The 20,614-nt window shown below is 45.4% G+C and overlaps 1 protein-coding gene across 2 annotated transcripts in view; it reads left to right on the top strand.

Moving 5' to 3' along the window:
- Positions 1-20,614, top strand: part of Rptor (regulatory associated protein of MTOR complex 1) — a 345,487-nt gene that overhangs the window by 57,123 nt on the left and 267,750 nt on the right. For both annotated transcript variants that reach the window (XM_028853561.2, XM_037201582.1), the window contains exon 2: positions 15,685-15,787. In XM_028853561.2, the coding sequence (XP_028709394.1) occupies positions 15,685-15,787 (103 nt within the window). The remainder of the gene's footprint in view (positions 1-15,684; positions 15,788-20,614) is intronic.

The raw sequence follows: 20,614 nt of genomic DNA on the forward strand, positions 1-20,614 counted from the left end.
CATGAATAATACACTTTTAAAAACAAAATTAAAACTGATGTTCACCAAGTGACAAACAGTGCTAGCGGTGTGGAGCCTGTTCCACTGCTGCGCCTGCCCTGTCCTGAGAGGGCACCTCTGTCCTGAGAGGGCTCCTTCCATCAGGGCTTCACCTGCCTGAGGGCAGGGGAGGGTCCCAGGCTTGGCATGGGGCCTAGAGGGTGAGGTTTTCTGCTGAGGACTTAAGGACCAAGAGCTCATCATGTTGCCCTTCCCCCTCATTTGCTCACTGACTTTCCTCTTCATTTTGTTCTTCCTTCTTCTTCTCCTTCCCCTCTCAACCTATTTTTACCTACTTTTGTCACACAGTCAGCTGAGTCAAATGTGAAACATTTGCTTCTGTTTCCTGAGTGTGCAGCAAAAGCTTGATCCACAACATGATGAAAGAGAGTACTTGCATGACTTGCCCACATACCATGTCACATTCCCAGTTACCACAGCTCACTAAAGAGGGCAAGTCTGGTGTTGTGGGGCGGGGGGTGAGGGCTTCTGGGGCCTGTGTATGTGACTGGTAGTTAATGTCGCCCACACCCCTAGTGGCGGGCCAGGGCTGCTTTGTTCCAGAGGAACCTTATTCCCTGGTTCACTGTAGAGGTGCCCAGTGGGGACCAGGCTCTGTCCGCACCCAGAGGGGAACAACAGGCCAGGAGAGATGGATATGTGACCCTTCGGCAGAGCTGAAGGACGACCCCACTGATGAGATTTTCCTTCATTTGTTAGAGTTCCCCTCTTTAAGGGAAAGACACAAAGCCCAGGAAGTTGTTAGTCAAGAGTGGCAGAAAGCTGTGCTGATGTTTGAAGCTCCAGCTCCATGAGAGGTTTCTGGTGTTGGTGCAGTTTGCTGAGTGCAACAGTTTTTAGAACTTTCTGGAAACAAAGATACTTTTTCTTACCTAGGAATTAGAGGCAATTGATTGTGGTTTCACTTGGATCTTTGTGATAAATTTTGTTTCTGTCAAGGTAGAGGACTTCCCATTCCTAGCCTTCATTCTAAAGGATTTTCTGCCAAGTAGATTTGAAAGCTGGGCTGTCAACTGTACCACTTTTCTGGAGCCCACAGCTATTCCACTGTTCCTGGCTTGCTCTTTGCTTGTGTTTGTTTTGAAGTATTGGAGAATTGAGCAGTCAACACCCTGATTCCTGCGCTCTCTTCATGCATCATGTCCTTCTGGCCCAATACTGGGTTACACTTAGCACCTGACCTACTTCTGCCGTCTCATCCCACATCTGCGCTCTGGTCACACACTCCTTCACTATGCTGAGAGCATGGTTTATTCCTTATTCACTCACTCACTCACTCACTCACTCACTCACTCACTCACTCACTCATTTATTTGAAAAGCAAGAACTACCCGATTTATGTATCTTGTTTCTTAAACAAAAACATGGTTTTTGGGATGTGAGATGGCACAGAATGTAAATGTGCCTGTTACCAAGCCTGAGGACCTGAGTTTCACTGAGACCCACATGTTGAAAAGTGAGAACTAGCTCACACAAGTAGTCTTCTGACTTTGCATGTGAATACACATGCGTGCACGCACACACGCTAAATAAATTTATTTAAAAAAGAACCTGCTTTTTAAATAACATTACTTTCTTGGTGGAGATTCCAGGATGGATATGTTGTAGAGTGGTCCGCCTCATTTTGCAAATGTTTTACTCATGATGCCATTTATCTTGTTTCTCTACCCATTAAGTTTCCTTTAAACTAGGCTCAGTCTAAAGGGATGTTTGTTCTGGGTGGTTAAGCATCTTTTGGAGGGCCAAGGACTCCCGTTTGCCAGTTGCTTCTCATTACAACAGGAAGAATCAGTAACCTACCAAAGAGTTGGCCATCTGCAGAAACAGGTGTCTCAGCAGAGCCAGTGTTCATGTGGCTTTTTCCTTGCTCAGCAGAGGGAGTGGAGTCTGAACAGCTCAGTGCGGAGCTATCTGAAGCCGTTCTTAGTCTAACTTCTCTTTGGGACTGTGCCAGCCAGCTTTGTGTCACTTGAATGAAACATGCAGAGAAGTGGTTCTAGAGAGTCAAGGCCAAGGTGGAGTGGTCCTGTTGCCTTGGGCCACAGTGTCCAGGAGACAGTGGCAGGGAACTCACATCTCCTCTATCACATGTCAGAAGTAAGAGAGAGGACGTGACCACAGTCACACAGTCCCTTTTGAGGACATTCCCCAGTGATGACAGGTTCTACAGAGTCACAGCACCTCTCACTACCACCATCTTGACAAACAAGCCTTTGACATGTGGGCCCTTGGGGGACACTCAACATCTAAGCCATAGCAGTGATTTGACTTTTCTTTGAAGCCTGTATGTTATTACAGAGCAAAGTGAAGTACCAGTACTTTTCTCTGCGGTTTTTTTTTTTTTTTTTTTTGGTTTTTCGAGACAGGGTTTCTCTATGTAGCTTTGCGCCTTTCCTGGAACTCACTTGGTAGCCCAGGCTGGCCTCGAACTCACAGAGATCCGCCTGGCTCTGCCTCCCGAGTGCTGGGATTAAAGGCGTGCGCCACCACCGCCCGGCTCTCTGCGTTTTTAATTGAAGCTGATTTGAGAAATCACTTGTCAAACATTTAAGGCACTATGCGAGTAGAAATTTTAAAGAGGAGCTGGACATGATGGTGCGTGCCTTTAATTCCAGCACCAGGAAGGCAGAGGCAGGTGGATCTCTGAGTTCAAGGCCAGCCTGGTCTACAAAGCAAGTTCCAGGGCAGCCAGGACAGAGAAACTCTGCCTCGAAAAGCCAAAAAAAAAAAAAAAAAACAAAAAAAACGAAAGACGAAGTATGTGTGTGCGTGTGCTTGCATGTGTGCATGCGCGCTTACACAAGCATCTCAGAGTTCCCTATCCATGAGGATGGTCTCCTCCCTAGTATGTTGTACAACCTTCATTGACCACTCCTTCCTGGGGTCTAGCTGTCATCTTTGCACGTTAGCCTCTGCTCCTGGTGGCCTGTATGCCTATGAATTCTGTCTAGACTCAAAGGTCACTTTTCCTTGCTAAGTGTTCTTCAGTTTTGTCAGGCAGGGTGAGTTCTGAACTTTTCTTGGCACATCATGGGACTTTGGACATTTTTGGTAGGAAATACAGAATGTTTTTGTTGTCTGGAATGGACAGGGTGATGATTTGTTTGTGGGGTGTTCTTAGAATCTACAGCCATCTCTAATAGGCCATGGGCATTTAGTGCAGATGCTTCTTAGCCGTCAGCCACATGGGCTTCTTTTGTTCTACCTAGGTAGAAATCATGAGTGTAGGTGAACTCTTTCATTGCTTAGCAGTCCTAGGTCCCTGAGTGTCCACAACCTAGGCCTGGGCTTGAAGGCCCAGTGGCTTACAGTTCCAAGCTCTGAGAGGTAGGGGCCTATTACTCTAAGCTTGAGTGACTAGAGATTCTCAGTGTTTTTAGTGGCTTTCAGTGCTCAGCTTGGAGGCTTATTGCTCTAGTTAAGGATTGCAAACATCTTGGCATTTGGCATTTTTTGTAATCCTTAGCTTCTTGCAGGGAATGGACAACAGTAGCAGGCAGCACTTGTTGGTCCATAACTTTCCAACATGGAAGTGAAAAGCATCGGAGTTGTCCACTGTCAGCAATCGTAGCCTTCTAGCTAGTCAGGCAGTTCCTGGGCCCACAAGGTCTGTGGCATTCACAGTGCCTTTCACCTTCTTAAAGACCATCCAGCCACTGTCTTGCAGATGAAAAACTGGGAAGCATTGGTGTCTGGTTTAGTGTTTGCCATAGACTAGATCCCAGGCTTTGTATAATTTAGGATGAAATTTTCTCTCCATAGATGGACTTACCACCGTTGCCATCTTTGTGTGTGAAGTTGCCTCCCTGGCACAGGAATCTTGGAATAATTCTGTGAAAAGAGGAACCACTGTATCCAAATCCTTTCTCTTCAGTGCTCAGAGCATGAAAGTTTTCTGCTGTCTTTGGGATTTTGCCTGCAAACAGCAAGAAAGAGAACTGCCCAGGGGTTTGCCATGAGCCATGAGCCATGAGCCATGAGGTTGAACACCACAGTAGGGTTGACCATGCCTGCCAACAAGAGTGTCTGCAAAGCTTAGCATGCATAATTTTTGTTTGTGTGTCAGTTAAAAAATAAAGAGGTGGGGCTGGAGAGATGGCTCAGGGAGTTGTTGAGAGTACTTGCTACTCTTCCAGAGGACCTAGGTTCAATTCCCAGCACACATATGGCAGTTCACAACTGTAACTCCACTTCCAGAGGACCTGACACCCTCACCCAAGCAGGCAAAATACCAATGCACATAAAATAAGAATAAATACATCATTAAAAATTAAATATATATGAAACTGGCCAGGTGGCTCAGTGGGTAAAGACTAAGAGACCTGAGTTTAGTACCTGGAACACATAAATATGGGAAAGACAGAACTGACTCCACAGAATTGTTCTCTGACCTCCATGTGTGTGTTGTGACATTTACCCCCTATTCACTTCTGGCCAGTCTAGAACTTGCTATGTAGACCAGTCTGCTCTCAAAATCACAGGGATCCTCCTGCCCCTATTTCCCAAGTACTGAGATGAAAGTTGTATATCCACTGCAATAAGTAAAAAATTTTTTTTAAATTAGAAAGTCCAAATGTGGCTTTGAGGTACAGTTTTGAAGTAGTGTTGAGGTTTCTGCTGGACCTGTGGACAGGATGAGGTGACATGTCCTCCTCACAGTCATCTGTACACTTGGGAAGGCTGCAGTGAAGGACTTCCTACCCAGAACTGTGGAAGAACTGTAGAGCTCCTTCCTTTGTTGTGGAAGCTTTTCCCTAAGACACCACTGTAGTGGAGTGTGGCTCTGAAAAGTCCAATGCTACATTCTGCCCTCCTGTCAGCAAGGATCCCAGAAAATGGACATCTAAAGTCAAGCAAGGCCCAGTGGACATGCCAGAGCTGAGGAGGTGTCCACCCCAAACAATACTCAGAAGATAAGTTGTGGTCTGACCAAGGTGTGTGTGTGGGCTGCGGCCACCCTGAAGAAGGGCCAGCAGCTAGTCTTCAGTGTTTCAGAAACCTTGCCTTTTTGTGTTGAAATATTCCTGAAGAGTATTGCTGCTGAAGTTCATTTTTTTGTTTAAAGAAAGATAACCAATATGGACAACTGTAGATGTGGGGCTAGGGAGATGCCTCAGTCATTGAAGTGTTGTGGACCTGAATTTGATTCTAGCACCCATGTATAAAGTTGGTTGTAGTAATGTGGGTTTATATTATAATCCTAGACCTGGATAAGCAGAGACAGGACAGCCAGCCTAATTGGTGCGCTATAGGTCAAGAAGAGACATTGTCCTGAGCTCCAACACCTAAGGTTATCCTCTGACCTCTGAATGCATGTGTATACATTCATCTGTGCATACAAACACATGCTCATGTGGACCCACACACATGAACACACATAAATACATTCACACGTGCACTTATACCTTCTACACCCTCATGAATGCACACATTTCTTTCTTTCTTTTTTTTTAAATAATTTATTTTATTTATTTACTTTTGTTTTTTCAGGACAGGGTTTCTGAGTGTAACAGCCCTAGCTGTCCTGAAATTTACTTTGTAGATTATGCTGGCTGTGAACTCACAGAGATGACCTGCCTCTGATTCCTGAGTGCTGGGATTAAAGGCATGCACTACCACCATCCGGCTTATTTAAATTTATTTTATGTGCATTGGTGTGAAGATGTCAGATGCCCTAGAACTGGAGTTACAGACAGTTGCAAGCTGCCATATGGGTGCTGGGAATTGAATCAGGGTCCTCTGGAAGAGTAGCCGGTGATCTTAACCACTGAGCTATCTCTCCAGACCCACACACATATTTCTAGATGCCTTTGAGACACTATTTTTTTTTTTTTAATTTACTATATTGGGGAAGACTGATTTCTATTTTTTTTCTTCCAAAGCCCAAGTCTTGTTACGTGGCCTTAGCATTGGCATAGCAAATTTCCTCCTGCCTCAGCTTCTTGAGTGCTTGGGTTACAAGTGTATACCATCATGCCTGGTAGGAAACTTCTTTATGAATTATTTTTGTGGATCCTTCTTCAGCTCTTATTATGCTTGGTTGTTCTTTCAGGCTCTGTTTGCAGATGAGGCTTGACTGTATTCAGATGAGGCAGGTGTGGATGAAATATGGCCTTTCAATTTGTGTGCCACATAGTCACTTGGAGATGGGACTTGATCCTAGAACAGTAAGCATGTTGAGAAGAAATGCACAGGAAAGAGCAGTCGTGTTCCTTGTCATTCAGGTCCTCCAGTCTTGGCTTTGTAGCATCTGGTGAAGTGTGTACTTCTTTGCGTTTGTTAAATTCTGGGCCACAGACCTGATCGTGTGCCATGGTTTGCTGTCAGCTTGGTTTAGTGGTCCATAATCCCCAAAGGATATTCATGTGTGCTATCAGCTTTATCTCCAGGACTTTGAACGAAAATTGAACTGTTGCTGTTTTCCATTTCCTGTTTATAATCCTTCCCACCTTTGGCTCTATACTGTGGCAATTTTTCATTTGGAATTGCCTTTGAGTAACTCAGGCATGGGGTAGTGTTCTGACATTGTTTTCCTAAGGTGAGACTCACTAAGCTGTTGGTTTTATGTAGGTGGCAAAGTCCACTCCTGGGAGGCTATAAGGAAGGATTGTGCTGCAGCGACAATGCCTGGCTTCTCAGCACTTAGGAAGACCCCTAGATGCTACGGCTCCTGTGGTTCAGTATCCTGGTGTGTGAGTGTGAACCTGACTCTTGACCCATAGTGGGAGGAGAAGGGACCCAATCACATATGGAAGAGTCAGCTAGGGAAGCCCAGCTATGGAGAGGAAGCTTAACCAGCCAGGAACTGCAGCTCACTGCCTCAACTTCCCCACTTGGTTTCTTTCTTTTTTCCCTCTTTTCTTTTTTCCTTCTTTCCTCCCTCCCTCCCTCCCTCCCTCCCTCCCTCCCTCCTCCCTCCCTCCTCCCTCCCTCCCTCCCTTCCTTCTCCTCCTCCTCCTCCTTTTTTTTTTTTTTTTTTTTTTGACAGAATTTCTCTGTGTGTAGCCCTGGTTGTCCTGGAACTTGCTCTGTAGCCCAGGCTGACCTCGAACACTTAGAGATCTGTCTACCTCTGCCTCCTGAGTGCTGGGATTAAAGGTGTGCGCCACTACTGCCCCATCTTACCCACTTGGTTTCTGATGAATGTCTTGAGTACCTCATAAGATGATGTCACCTCTATCTGTTGTTATTTGATGCCCCCCCCCTTTGATTTTTTTTTTTTTTTTTTTAACTTGAAAGCTTCATCTTAGAGGACATACTGCTCTGCCTGGGACTCTCTCTATAGGGAACTCCCCAATGGCTGTATGAGGCTTCTCTAATTGATTTCTGTTGGATGTTTTGAGCACCTGATTTGGCAGTCTTCCTCTTCCTCTTCCTCTTTCTCTCCCTCCCTGTTTCTCTTTTGCTTTGGCTTGTGGTATACTTACTAATTTACTCAGTTAGAATCAAAAGCACGGCTGTTGCAGATCGTTCTCTGGATGTCCCTCATAGAGCAGCACACCAGGTGAACTTCCTGCTGTGCCCTGGCACTGTCTTCTAAAAGCATCTGGTCTGCCTCGATTATGTAAGCTGTTTTCTTGCAGCCTGTGGGTGCTGGCACCTTGGAGTCCCTTCATAAGTCCTGTTGGCCTGTTGCTTATGGAAGCAGCCTCCTTGGCCACCTGAGATTCATGCTGTTTTTCTGAATGTGTACCATGGATGACATGATACTGAATTATGAAGTAGGGAGGGAAACACATCTTGGGCGAATGATTGACTCTAAAGATAGTGTTGCTAATGCTAATTTATTAGTAGTCCTAAAGCTGTGGATGAGTGTTCTGTCAGAAAAGCAGTCTCTGGGTAACCTTAGATCCAATCCATGTTTTGATGGGAACTCTCACAGGGCTGACATTCTCAGTTGAGGGCCCCACCTCTAAAGGCACAGCATATATAAACAAGTTATTTTCTGTGTCTTCCCAGCAGTAAAAATTATATGTGTATACATGCACATTTGTGAAGAAAGCCTTTGGTTACAGTGGTAAATCATTTTTATATCCCTCTTTTGAAGTAATGTGCTTATAGTTGGAACTTTGACAGCAGACTTCCTGAAGGGTCAAGTAAAAAAGAAGAAAAGGGGTCATCCACCTTTTCCTTCCAAATAGCTCGTGAGATCTTGTGCTTTTAATGTTACATTGATGTGTGTGTGGGTGCACGCATATATGTGTGTGTGTGTGTGTGCGCGCGCGCGCGCGTGCGTTAAGAAGGACATTCTTTAGTAGGTTTAAATAATTATGATCTCTAGAATAAACTGAGCTGTAGTTTCTTTCTTTCTTTTTTTTTTTAGCTTATTTTGTATACAGTTCATTATTTTGACTCTTAGAAAACAAATATCTTAAGGCTTTCTTTTGTTGCAAGCAAACTCAGTCAGTAGTCTCTTGGGCGTTGTGCGTAGGAAGAGCCCAGGTATGCCTTTGAGGCAGCATCTGAGCTTGCCACCGGCTAACTTTGATGTTGCAGGTTTCCTCTTTGCCTTTTCCTTTCTATTCAGCTGGAAATAGACTTTAAAATCAGTGTAATTTGAACAGAATTTGGCTTGTAAGAAAGCACATTTAGAATTAAGTTTGGATTCTGGCTCAGAGTAACAAACCAAGCTTATAAATTCCAGTATCCTTCTCTTTTGTTTCCAGTTCCCATTGAAGGAACAGAAGGATTTGAAAAAAAAAAAAACAAAAAACCAGGGGTCTCCCAAGCTTCTGCTGCTGCTGCTGGAGGATGCTCAGTTCGATGCTCTTTCTTCTGGGCTTGTTGTCTGCCTCTCCCCTGTCTTTGAATGGGAGTTGGGGGTGGGGGCAAACTGGCTTCTCCTCCTCTTTGTTGTACGCTCTGGTTTCTGACTTTCTTTATAAATTATGCATCTGTGTCGCCTCATCCCAGCCCAGGTTTTCTTGATGCTCCAGATCCTAATGAAGACTCTTGGGAGTGGGTGGTTCTGTCATCAGACAAGTGGATGAACAGTGTTTTGTGACATTAGTGTTGACCCTCAGACTGACTTTCTGTGTCTGTTCCATACACTCAGATGTTGATGCATGAGCTGCACTCAGTGTAGGCCCAGACTACACAGGTCAGGCAGCTTTGCTTACTCCTTGTTTCTTAGCTGCACAGTGGTCATCTAGCTGTTAGGCAAGGTAGCCTGTGAAGTTTCTCAAACTTGGCCGAGCAGCTAGATCACTCATGCTTTCCAAATAGTAGATGGCTTTGTTGATCAGTTAAGAAAGAAAACATTAACAAAGCCCTTGTAATACTGCCTGAATTCTTTGAATGGTAGCAGACATCAGTATGCACCAGATACCAAGGTGGTGCTCACTTGTGTATACAGGTCTCTGGGGGCAAGCCTGAGGGTGAAGTCATTTACACAGTGGAGATTTCACTGTGTAAGCATTAGTGCTCTTAAATACATGTCCATGTGCTCTTGCTATATAGTCATGAGATACATGGTATAGGCACCACATTGCTGAAATTTGAAAAATTGTGAGTTTCAGAACATGTCTGGCACCAGGAGACTCTAAGAGAACTAAGTTTAACACACACCTAGAGTGGAAAGTTTCCTCAAGGCTTTTGACTGGGATCCGATCCCCAAGGGTTACTTCCAGGATGGTGCAGGGGAGACAGGTCATGAGGCTTTTAGGACCCTGGCACTGAGAGCTTGCTCCATCGAGAGCGTGCTTACTGAGAGCGCCCTGCACTGAGGGTGCGCTGCACCTTCCTCTACTTGTTCTGGAGAGACTGAGAAGGATTGGTGGGTTAAAGTACAAATTGGGAGTAATCACTGGAAATCTTATACAGGTCCCTCTTTCCTCTCCATTCCCCCCACCCCTTTCCTTTTTTTTTTTTTTTTGATTTTTTGAGACAGGGTCTCTATGTAGTACTGGTTGTCCTGGAACTTTCTCTGTAGACCATGCTGCCCTTGAACTCACAGAAACACTCCTGCCTCTGCCTCCAGAGTCAGAGATTACAAGCATGCACCATAACACCCATACACAGTTTCTTGAAATGATACTCTTTTTGTGTTTTTGAGATAGAGTCTCATGTAGTCCAGGCTGTTCTGGAATTCAATACATAGCTCAGGCTGGCCTTAAACTCATGGCTTTCCTCCTGCCTTAGCATCCCAAGTGCTGAGATGGGAAGCTTGAGCCATCTGGCCTGGATTTCAAAATGACATTCTTTTCAAATTCAAAATTAACCTCTAGAGACATAACTGTGCCATCTTACGTTATATTCCATTCAGAAGAAGTGTTTTAATGTCCAAATGGTTATTTTATGGAATAGTCTGCAGTTTTTGGTCTATTAAATTTGATTAGCCCTTATATGAAAACATTTCTATAATTGTATTAAAAATCATTAATCTAGAATTTTTGGAATAAGGTTGCCATATAAATCAAATAAAATACCAAAAAATTTTTTAGGTATAGTTCAACTTAAAAAGTCTATATAGTTTATGTCAACATGGTTAAAATTTGCAGAATAAGATATACTTGATGGGATTAAGAATGCTTAGTAGCAGCTGGGTGGTGGTGGCACACGCTGTTAATCCCAGCACTTGGGCGGTAAGGCCAGCTTGGTCTACAGAGTGAGTTGCAGGACAGGCTCTAAAGCTACAGAGAAACCCTGTCTTGAAAAACCAAAACCAACCCCCCCCCCAAAAAAAAAATATTTAGTAGTAATCTGTTCAGATTTGGAATCAGTAGCAAGGCATTCAACTAAAATCCATTTTTCTAGTTTATGTGTTAGTGTATTTGAGGTTTTGTGTTATTTTTATAGGAATCATAATTTAGGGTGTTGGTTAGGTATTCATGATGTGAGCAAATGTGCTGATGTTAGTGTCCAGGCCAGGTCCTGCTGCTGCTCAGTTCCAGAGCAGGGGGGAAGCTGACTCTTGAGTGACTCGGTGAGTATAGGAAGTGCACCGTTGACAAGTGTGCAGGGTTGTGTCCCAGGACTGAAGAGGGAGCACTGTGTTTTCATGAGTGCTCTTGTCTGAGGGACTTAGATCCTAGGACTGTGTGTGTACATGTGGAGGCCAGAAGTGAGTACAGAGCGTCTTCTCTGTTGCTCTCCAGCTTATTCTTTGAGATAGGGTCTTCTCCAATATGGCTATGCTAGATGGCCAGTGAGCTGTAGAGTCTAGGGATCCTCCTGTCTGCCTCCCCTGTGCTGGAGTCCCAGCCGTGAGCCACCAGACCTGACTTGCGTGAGTGCTGGTGGTGGAACTCAGGCCCTCGTGCTTATGCGGTGACCATTTCACTGACAGAGCCATTTGCCTAGCTCTTGAAGGACATTTTTCTTTTTGTAACTAACTCAGAGCATAGTTACTGAGAACTACAATCAATAAGTCAGATTGAATGCTGCATCAGTGCTCTGGCCCCTTTCTCTGTCCTCTGTTTGGGAAAGAATCAGGTGTACCTAATGTGGAACTTGCTGCTAGGGGAGCTAGGCGGGCCCAACTTTTACTTCTCCCTTACCCATGCCTTGGTAGGTGAGCTCAAGTTGTAATTGAGATGTCTGTTAACATAACCTAATAAGCAGATGCCATTACTGATGGGTGGAGTTCAGCTGTGGTGAATCAGACAGTCTATGGCAGTCCCCTTGGTCCATTGGGAACATGTTCTGAGACCCCAGTGGCTGCAGAAGCTTAGGGCAGCACTGAACCCTTATATACACCGTGTTTTCTTGTTTGTAAACACCTGTTGGGAAATGTGTTTGTAAAGGAGGCACAAAAAGTGTGACAACAGTAACACAGCAGAACTGCGAAACAGCCCTGTCATAAGGTTCTGTAAATGTGGGCCTCTTCTCCACAGTAGCTGCCTCTCCTTGTGAATGTGTATGTGTGTGCCATGCCGCAAGTTAGCACTTGACAGAATTGCTTTTAGAATAGCTAACTAGCACAGAAAGAATTGCTCCTTTTTTACTATGTGGGCCCTGGGTATCAAACACAGGTCCTTGGATTTGGCAGCAAGCATCTTTACCAGTTGAGTTACCTCACCAGCCCTCAACTTTGTCTGGAAGGGAGGGACACTCTGTGGCTTCTTTGTTTTGTCTGATTGGCAGTTTGCTCTTCTTGTGCTTTGGAACTGTTATTAAAAGACAAGCATTGCTTGAACACAGGCATGGTCATACCAGGCAGCGCGTGATAACACAGATACTGTTAGCTGACTTAGCGGAGGATATATACCCCAAGTACAGGATGGAGAATTTCCAGGTGGAGTGCAGCTAGAGCTTGTGGGCTGTTTATTTCTGTTATTTTCCATGTACTTTTCTCTGACTGTAGATGATTTTGAGTAAGGGACACTGAGGATGGGGAATCACTCTTTTAATATTAGAGAACCATACAGGGCTGCTGTGTCTATGGAGAAAGGGCTGTGATGATTGAGCAAAGCCATGTTTCTTCAGGAAGTGACTTGGGAGTTGGATACAAGATCTAGTTCTGTGTTTTACGGAACCTTGTAGGTTCCATTGTTGTAGCAGTGGGAGAGACTTGAAGCTGTCTCAAGCAAGATGGTAGAGATGTTTGCAGGAGACTTCTCATTTTAGACAGCGTAGCCTCAGGCTGAGTCTGCAGTAAAGTAATTGATGAGCTCTGTGGGGTTATTGATGGTGGTCACTTACATATTGGAAGCTAACTAGAAAATGCAGTTATTTTTACCCTCTGATTGATTTTCACCTTTCCTCCTGACTGTGGGTAAAGAGCCTGTTTTCACGTTTATAGCAAGATATTCTGGACTGCTCTAGGGAAGATGCTCCTGGAGGTGGGCGTGCAGGGAGAGAGGAAGGATGGAAACATTTTTTTTTTCCCACAGATGTTTAGTGTCTGTACTGAACAAGGGACTTTTTTCTTGAAACACACGGCAGTCTCTCTAGAAAAGGGCCACTGCTGTCCTTTTGTGCTGGCTTAGGAGCATTATTTTAGAAGTTTTGCACATGATAGTAAAACAATACAGAGACAGGAGGCACAGTCTGGAAGAGAGAATGAGGTACAGGCAGTGTAATAGGCTTGTTGCACACTCACAGGAGAACCAGCAATAAGCATGTGTAGTCACAGATTTAGCAAACTGACCCCCTCGTCCCCCCACGAGCAAGTGGCTGGAAGAAGCTGTGATGGGCAGTGAATCTGTTCATGAAGAAGATAGAATGATCTTGATGAGAATACAGGGCTTCCCAGGGTAGGAGACCATAAAGTCTCCTTCACTTTATATGTTGCTGACAGAGTTCAAAGGAAACTTGGCCACATGGGGAGATGCTGTATGCTGTCTATGAGAGGGGAATATGTGAAAATGTTGCTTCTTGTCAAATTTGATTGAAATATTAGTGCCGTTTTAATTGAAATCCCAGTGGGATTTAAAAGTGTCCAAGGGACTGGAGAGATGGATCAGTGATTAAAAGCACTGGCAGCTCTTTCGGAGGAAGAGTCCTGGCACATAGATGGCAGCTAACAACCACCTGTAACTCCAGGTCTAGGGAATTTAAGACCCCTTTCTGGCCTCCTGTATGTACAACACATACACATAGGTAAAACACATATACACATCAAAGTTAAAAACATTTAAGTGACTGTTTAGTTTGGAAAACAGGATTAGTAACATTTTTTGAAGAAAACCTGGCCTTCAGTTGTTATGAAGGTGTGTTGGTTCACCTTCACCTCAACTAAGTGGATTTAGAATTGCCATGGGTGTGTCTAGGAAGATGTTCCTAGAATGTTTGAGGAATGTTTGAGGAGTGAAGACACACCAACCATGGGTGGCACACTTCCAGCCAGGTACCAGAGCTTGTCACTCTCTGCTTTCTGACTGTGGATGCAGTGTGACCAGCTGCTGCATGCTTCTGCTGTCGGGATGGACTGTCCCTCAAACTACGCGCAAGAATCCACCTTCCCTTCCTGAGATGAACTTTGTCAGGCATTTTGTCATGGCAGTAAGGAAATGACTGACACACAGGATGACAATTAGGTACATGAGCACGGTTCCTGGGTAGTGTATGCTGGTCAGTGGGTCATTTATCTCTTGGTAGACTTTGCCACTCAAGGGTTCTGGAGATGTGTGAGGAGGTCAAGGAGAGAATATTGGGTGGGACTGGGACACGTGACTGGTTTTGTTGTTGTTGTTGTTGTTTTGTTTTGTTTTGAGGCAGAGAATACCAAGGCTTTGAATACTCAAAGGTAGAGGATATCAGGTAACCATGAAGAGCTGAGCTTTAACTTGTGAAAAGCACAGGGAGCAGCCACAGGGAAGCACAGCTTTGATGTGCAGCCTGCATCCAGGCAGATTGGCCCATGTGTGCTTACTCAGAGATCTGCCTACATCTCCCTCTAAGTACTGGGGTTAAGTACATGAGGGCGTGACTGGAACTCAGTGAGGGTTGATGGTGGTTTGGAGTGAACACACTAGGAGACATTTCAACTAGGATGCAGAGTTGCTGGGGAGCTGTTGAATGCAGGGTGCTGGGGCTTCTAAGGATGGTGAGGGATGAGAAGGGCTGGTGCTCTATTTGAATGGCCCCCACCCCCTGCCCCCTTTATTTTTCCAAGACAGGATTTCACTGTGTAGCCCCGGCTCAAATTCTCACTGGGATTGAAGGTATGTGCCATTCTGTGCTTGCTGCAGGATCTTTCTCTCTTAGGTTTTCTGAGGTGTTCCTAGCACCCGTGAACAGTGATTGGCACACTGTGTGTGAGCCAGTGAAGGATGTGGGCTAAGGTTTGCTGGGTGGGTGGGGCTGCTACTTAAAGTTGGAGCAGTAGAAAAGGAACAGGTGTGGGAGGAAGCATATCAGGTGATGTTGGTGTGGTAGTGGTAGAAAGCAGAAGGTGCAAGGTGTGGTGGTGCACACCTTTAACCCCAGTACTTAGAGGGAGATGTAGGCAGATCTCTGAGTTCGAAGCCAGCCTGGTCTACATAATGAGTTCCAGGACAGCCAGCACTACGCAGAGAGATCCTGTCTCAGAAAACAAGCAAGCAAGCAAGCAAGCAAGCAAACAAAGCACAGAAAGTACTCAGACATCAAGAGGTGGAGAGAAACATAGTAAAGTGATATAATATGGATAATGTGAAACTGGTTAAAAAGAAAAATCACCGATGAGTAAATGGTAGCATGGATCTGAATGAACATGGTAGTACTCAGGTCCCATACAGTGTTCAACTGTACTAGCAAGAGTAAGTCATCCTGCCTCCGCACAACGGGACCACAGATAAGAATAGTGTATGGGCCGGGCAGTGGTGGCGCACGCCTTTAATCCCAGCACTCGGGAGGCAGAGCCAGGCGGATCTCTATGAGTTCGAGGCCAGCCTGGGCTACCAAGTGAGCTCCAGGAAAGGCGCAAAGCTACGCAGAGAAACCCTGTCTCGAAAAAACCAAAAAAAAAAAAAAAAAGAATAGTGTATGGAGCACTTGAAGATGTGTTGTCTTTTGATCAGTTGATTCTGCTCCTGCATGCTCTGCTTTCAGCCCTTTGCCCTGTCCTCAGAGGTGGGCTAACCTGGACTATAGGAGCAGTGTTGCAAGAGTACCTGAGCGAGGCGGTGTCAGGGAGGAGCCATGTGTTCTGGGGACATACCTGGAGTTTATGTTGAAACACTGTTTCTGTTGTACTTCCAGATGAAGACAGTTAGTGTGGCCTTGGTCCTGTGCCTGAATGTGGGCGTGGATCCTCCAGATGTGGTGAAGACAACACCTTGTGCAAGATTGGAGTGCTGGATCGGTGAGTGTCAGCCCCTCCCATAGACACCTGTCATGTACGCTGTTGTTTTAGATGCATTAACCTTTGTTTTGTAGTAGAGAAAATTTTCAAGGAAACTTAATAAAATACCAACTATTGGTTTCTGTATTTTTTTCTTTAAAATTTGTTGGTATATAGCTTGTGCCCATACATTGGTATAATGGTAGGTATACACACTTTTGAAAAATTGAGCAACTCATATTTGTATGTAAATATATTTATAGAAAAGGTAAATTGATTTATTTTAAGCAAAGCATTATTGCCATATGTCATAGATGATAGTATCCAAATTCATGCTTACATTGTGCTAAGGATAGCTTACAGCAGTTCCTAGTTAATTAGCTCGTTCAATCTCCATCTAAATCCCACGTTAAAACAGTTTATTGTGTGTATATGTGTGCACACGCATATATGCATGCAACAGTGTAGACGTGGAGGTCGAAGCACAGCTTGGGAGTTGGTCTTTCCTTTCAGCCTGTGGGTCTTGGAAATTGAACTCAGGGTGTTGGGCTTGGTGGCAGGTGCTTTGTCTACCTTTGGAGCCGTCCTAGTCCTACTAGCCCACCTGTTTTGTCTGTTTGTTTCGTTTTTGTAACAAAATGCAACTGCTTAATTTTTCAAAACTCAACTATACTAATGAAAATAAATGATAGACAACCTTTAATATTTGTACATTATCTTTATATAACTATAACAGTGCTTTCAAAAGACATCTTGTAAAGAATATTTTCACAATACCATGTTGCAAAAATAGGACATTAAAGAACATTAGTCTGAAATATATCTTACAGTGTTGGTTTTTGAAGCTGAGTAAAATGAGATCCAAAAGAAGAGTTTGCCCTGAGTTGTTCTGTGAGTACAAAGTGGAGTTGGGAACCTATGTAAAGTATGGAGACTGTTCATTTTTAAAAAATTGGAGCTGGGGTGATGGTGGCATACTCATTTAATCCCAGCATGGGAGGTAGAGGCAGGTAGATCTCTGTTAGTTTGAGGCCATTCTTGTCTATATAGTTAAGTTCTAGGCCAGCCATGTACACTGTCTTTAATAAATGAGGAGTGGTGGGTAATGAAAATGTATACAATAAAATTTCTGCATGAACATTTCCCACAGCACACACAGCGTTGAGCAGCAGTCACGACCATCCTCTCTAGGAGCTTTTCACACCACAGATGCTGCTGTTTCCCTTCCCAGCCCCTGTATGCCCCATTCAGGGTTTTCTTTTTGAGACAGGTGTTGTTATGTAGTCCAGGCTGTCCTCAACCTCAAGGCCCTGCCTCTGCCTCCTGAGTGCTGCATCACAGGTGGGCACCACCACACCTGGCTAATCTGTTCAGAAGGACATGTGCTTTTCCGAAGTTGAGAACTTTGTATTTGGTCTTGACTGAGAGGTGGACCTGGTCTGGGCTATTGTGACTTGACAACATGGGATAAGAAAAAAGAATGTTAATGACTTATTTCAGCTGATGCTTGGTATCCATTATTCCATGTATTGTGTTTTGTTTTGTTTTGTTTTTTTGAAAAAAAAAAAAAAAGTTTCCAAAGTTGCAAGCAGAGCAGTGAACACTTTTCCTGATTCAGTGAGTTGCTTGGGAACTCTTCATTGTTAGGTCCACCTGCAAGGAGTCTCTTCTGAGATGAGATCACAGCTAGCTCCTTGTGGCGAGGAACCTGGGGACTGCAGTCAGGCTCATCCTTTGCAGCACAGTCTGGCTAGCAGGGCCCTGACTGGGTCTCCCGTGGCAACCCTGGCTCTGTAGTGGCTCTAAGGTTTGGCTGGAGGACTACAGAAGACAGTTGCTCTCTGGCTGCAGTGCTCTGCAAGCCATGTGAGGTGGTTTGTGGGCTTCATCTATCCCTGTCTGTCATTTGTCATGTTTGGCCCTGAGCTGACACTTGCTCGTTAGCACTGGGGCATCCTTTGTTCACTCTGTTCTTGAGAAAAGGTGCTTGGGGAACCGTCCAGCCGGTGTTGCCAGCCAGTGCTTTAGGTTTCAGGCATGGCCAGTTAGCTGGGGAGAGGGTGGCTAGTTTCCATAGGGAGGGTGCTGCCGAAGTCTTCAGAGGGACTGACCTCCACCAGAAAACTGCAAAGGCCTGTCTTGGTGGAGAAGGCTGTGTAGACTCTGGACTTGAGTGACCATGTGCATGTTATGAACAGTGACTGGAGGGGGGGAAGAGAATTAGGACCCTTGGGGAGTGGAGAGGAAGGTGGGTGTAAGAACAGGGAAGGGTCCTGATCATCAGGTTGGTTACAGTAGCCAGAAGAACAAGGGCTGGTCAAGAAGCTGTGCAGGTTGTAAGGCAGCTTGGCCAGTGAGGTAAGGAGAGGTGCTGGAGGTGCTAGCGACAGGGCCCAGGCTGGCATGTGCCACCCAAGCAGGGCCCCAGGAGGACTGTGGGGATGCGTCACTTACTGGTGTGGGGCTAGTGCCATCATTGACTTTCAAATACATGGCCGTGTAGACGGCTACAAACTTGTGTTTTATATTTGATCTCAGCATTTTGTGGTGCCACTAGAAATCAAAGAATTGTGTACTCATCAAGGCCCTAGCTTCCTTCATCCCAGCTTACTCTACCTGCTTAGCTGCTTTGAGCCTTGTTTTCTCTTGTAGAGAGGAGCTAATGGTGCCACCTGCCTCACGGCTCGAGGAGATTTACTGGGACCCTGTGCTCAGCTCCAGGTAGAGACTGGCCCTTGGCAGAGGCTTACTTGTTTTGCCTCAGCTCCAATGCCAGTATCCCCAGACGGTTTTAATTTGTTTGTGCTGCTATAACAAAATACAGGAGACAAGTAATTAGTAAATAATGGAGGTTTATGGTTCACCATTCTGTAGAATGTAAAACTCAAGTCAAGATAGTGGCAGATGGTGTGTCTGGTATCTGCTTTCTGCTTCTGAGATGATGCCTTGATCACTGTCCTCACTTGGTGGGACAGGGCAAAAGGGTCTAGCTCGTTGCTTGCAGCCTTTTTAATAAGGTCTCCGTTCCTAGCCTTAGGTAACTTAATCTCTTCCTGCATGGTCCACCTCTTGACGCTGTCAAGCTTGGGGCTTATATTCCAACAGAGGAATTTTGGGAGACACATTTACATCATAGTATCAACTGGCACTCTCCCTGTGCAGTACGTCCTGCCTCTCTCAACACAACAGGGTGCCAAGTGCCTCTTGTATCCACCTGTGTGGTTGAAGGAGGGGCACAGCAAGTGTGCCTTATTAGCTGTTATTGAGCCTGCTGGCCTCTGGGATTGCTGTGCACTCAGGGCTGATGTCTAGCAGACATCAGATAGTAGAATGCACAGTGTTCTCATTCCATCTAACAAATTAGACCTTTAGTATGTCAGGTAGTTATTGAAGCATAGCCCAGAGCTCTGCTGGAAGCTGTGAGTGTGACTGTGGCCTTGTAGGAACGGGAGACTGAGCTAGGTTGAGACTGCTCAGGTCTCAGAGATAAGGGCTCTGGATGTAGCCTGAAGAATACTAGACCTGCACTGTTGGTGGTTTTTGTTTGCACCACCTGAGCACATGACAGAGAGGATCCCAAGGCTGCCTGGAGAGTGTGTCAGTCAAGTGTCTCTGAGGAGAAAGTAAGGAAAAGGCACAGACCTTCCTGTCACCTGTCCCAGATAGTAGAGCATGAGCTGTGAATGTCACAGAGTAAAGGCATCATTGGCTGGTCTCCAGGAATTGAAAGCTCTTGGGGAACTCTTGTTCTTCCTGCCCTTTGTCCTCATTCCTCTGCTTTAAACATGCTGTTTTACCCTCTGGAAACGACTCCTGTCTCTTCTCTGAAAAACAGGGAGAGGCCTTTTGGTTTTATGGTTGACATTAAATGCTACAGCAGTAATACTAAAAACAGTCCACTAAAGGGTGTGCACCCTGTCCTTGTTGGGGATGGTTTGCCTGACAGCAGACTGCAGAGCTGACTGCTGACCGGAAGCAAGTGTGCTGGAGCTGGGGTGTTTGTGTGCAAGCAGGAGTAGCTGGGTGTCAAAGAGGTTGCCAGAAGCATGGTGCTTCTGTTAACCCCAAGGAATTATTTGGGAGACACTTTGCCCCCATCGCCCAGAGGCTTTGCAGATGAACTGAGACAGTGCTTTTATATATTCTTGGCCTTGCTTCGTTGACTGCAGAAACATGCACAGAGCCTGCTACTAGCTGGGCAGATCAGACTGGAATCCCAGTCACTATGAGTGGCCTTGGAGACCCATATCATGAAAGTCAGGTGGGCATTTCTGCACAGCAGGGCAGTGACCTACCTTGGGAGGGCTGAGCTTGGAGCTCCAGGCAAGGCAGGCAGTTGGAGCTAGTTGCAACCAGTGGCTCTTTGAACTGTGGCATAGCTCCAGAGGCTTCTAGGGACCCATGGTTTAGAACACTGCATTCTCTGTCCTGTTGTGCTGGTGTCTTAAGGTGGTGTCCCTGTTCCCCTTAGAGGGAGGATAGCATAACCACTTATCTCCTCCTTCACTCCTTTTCAGTGAACATAAACCCAGAGGCTGTATTTTAAGTCATGGATCCAGCTAAGGCGCCCCCCCCCCAAGCAAGTTGTAAAGTATTGCAGCTCCTGGTTTTGTGGTTTGCTCTGTAAGCACATGGGCTGTGAGACTTTTAGGGAGGAGCTGTAGATGATAATTTCTGCCCTAGGATCCTATCCACTCCAGGGCTGAAAGGTCCTACCACTAGCCACACCCTGGAATGGACCTGCCCAGCCATCCACAGTCTTGTGGCCAGGCTTTGCCCTGAAACTCAGTGAGGAGACAGGCACCACACTGTGTTGGCCACTAATTATAAGATGGAGAGATGACATTA

This window comes from Peromyscus leucopus, chromosome 8b (genome assembly GCF_004664715.2).
Source record: "Peromyscus leucopus breed LL Stock chromosome 8b, UCI_PerLeu_2.1, whole genome shotgun sequence".
Classification (NCBI taxonomy): domain Eukaryota; kingdom Metazoa; phylum Chordata; class Mammalia; order Rodentia; family Cricetidae; genus Peromyscus; species Peromyscus leucopus.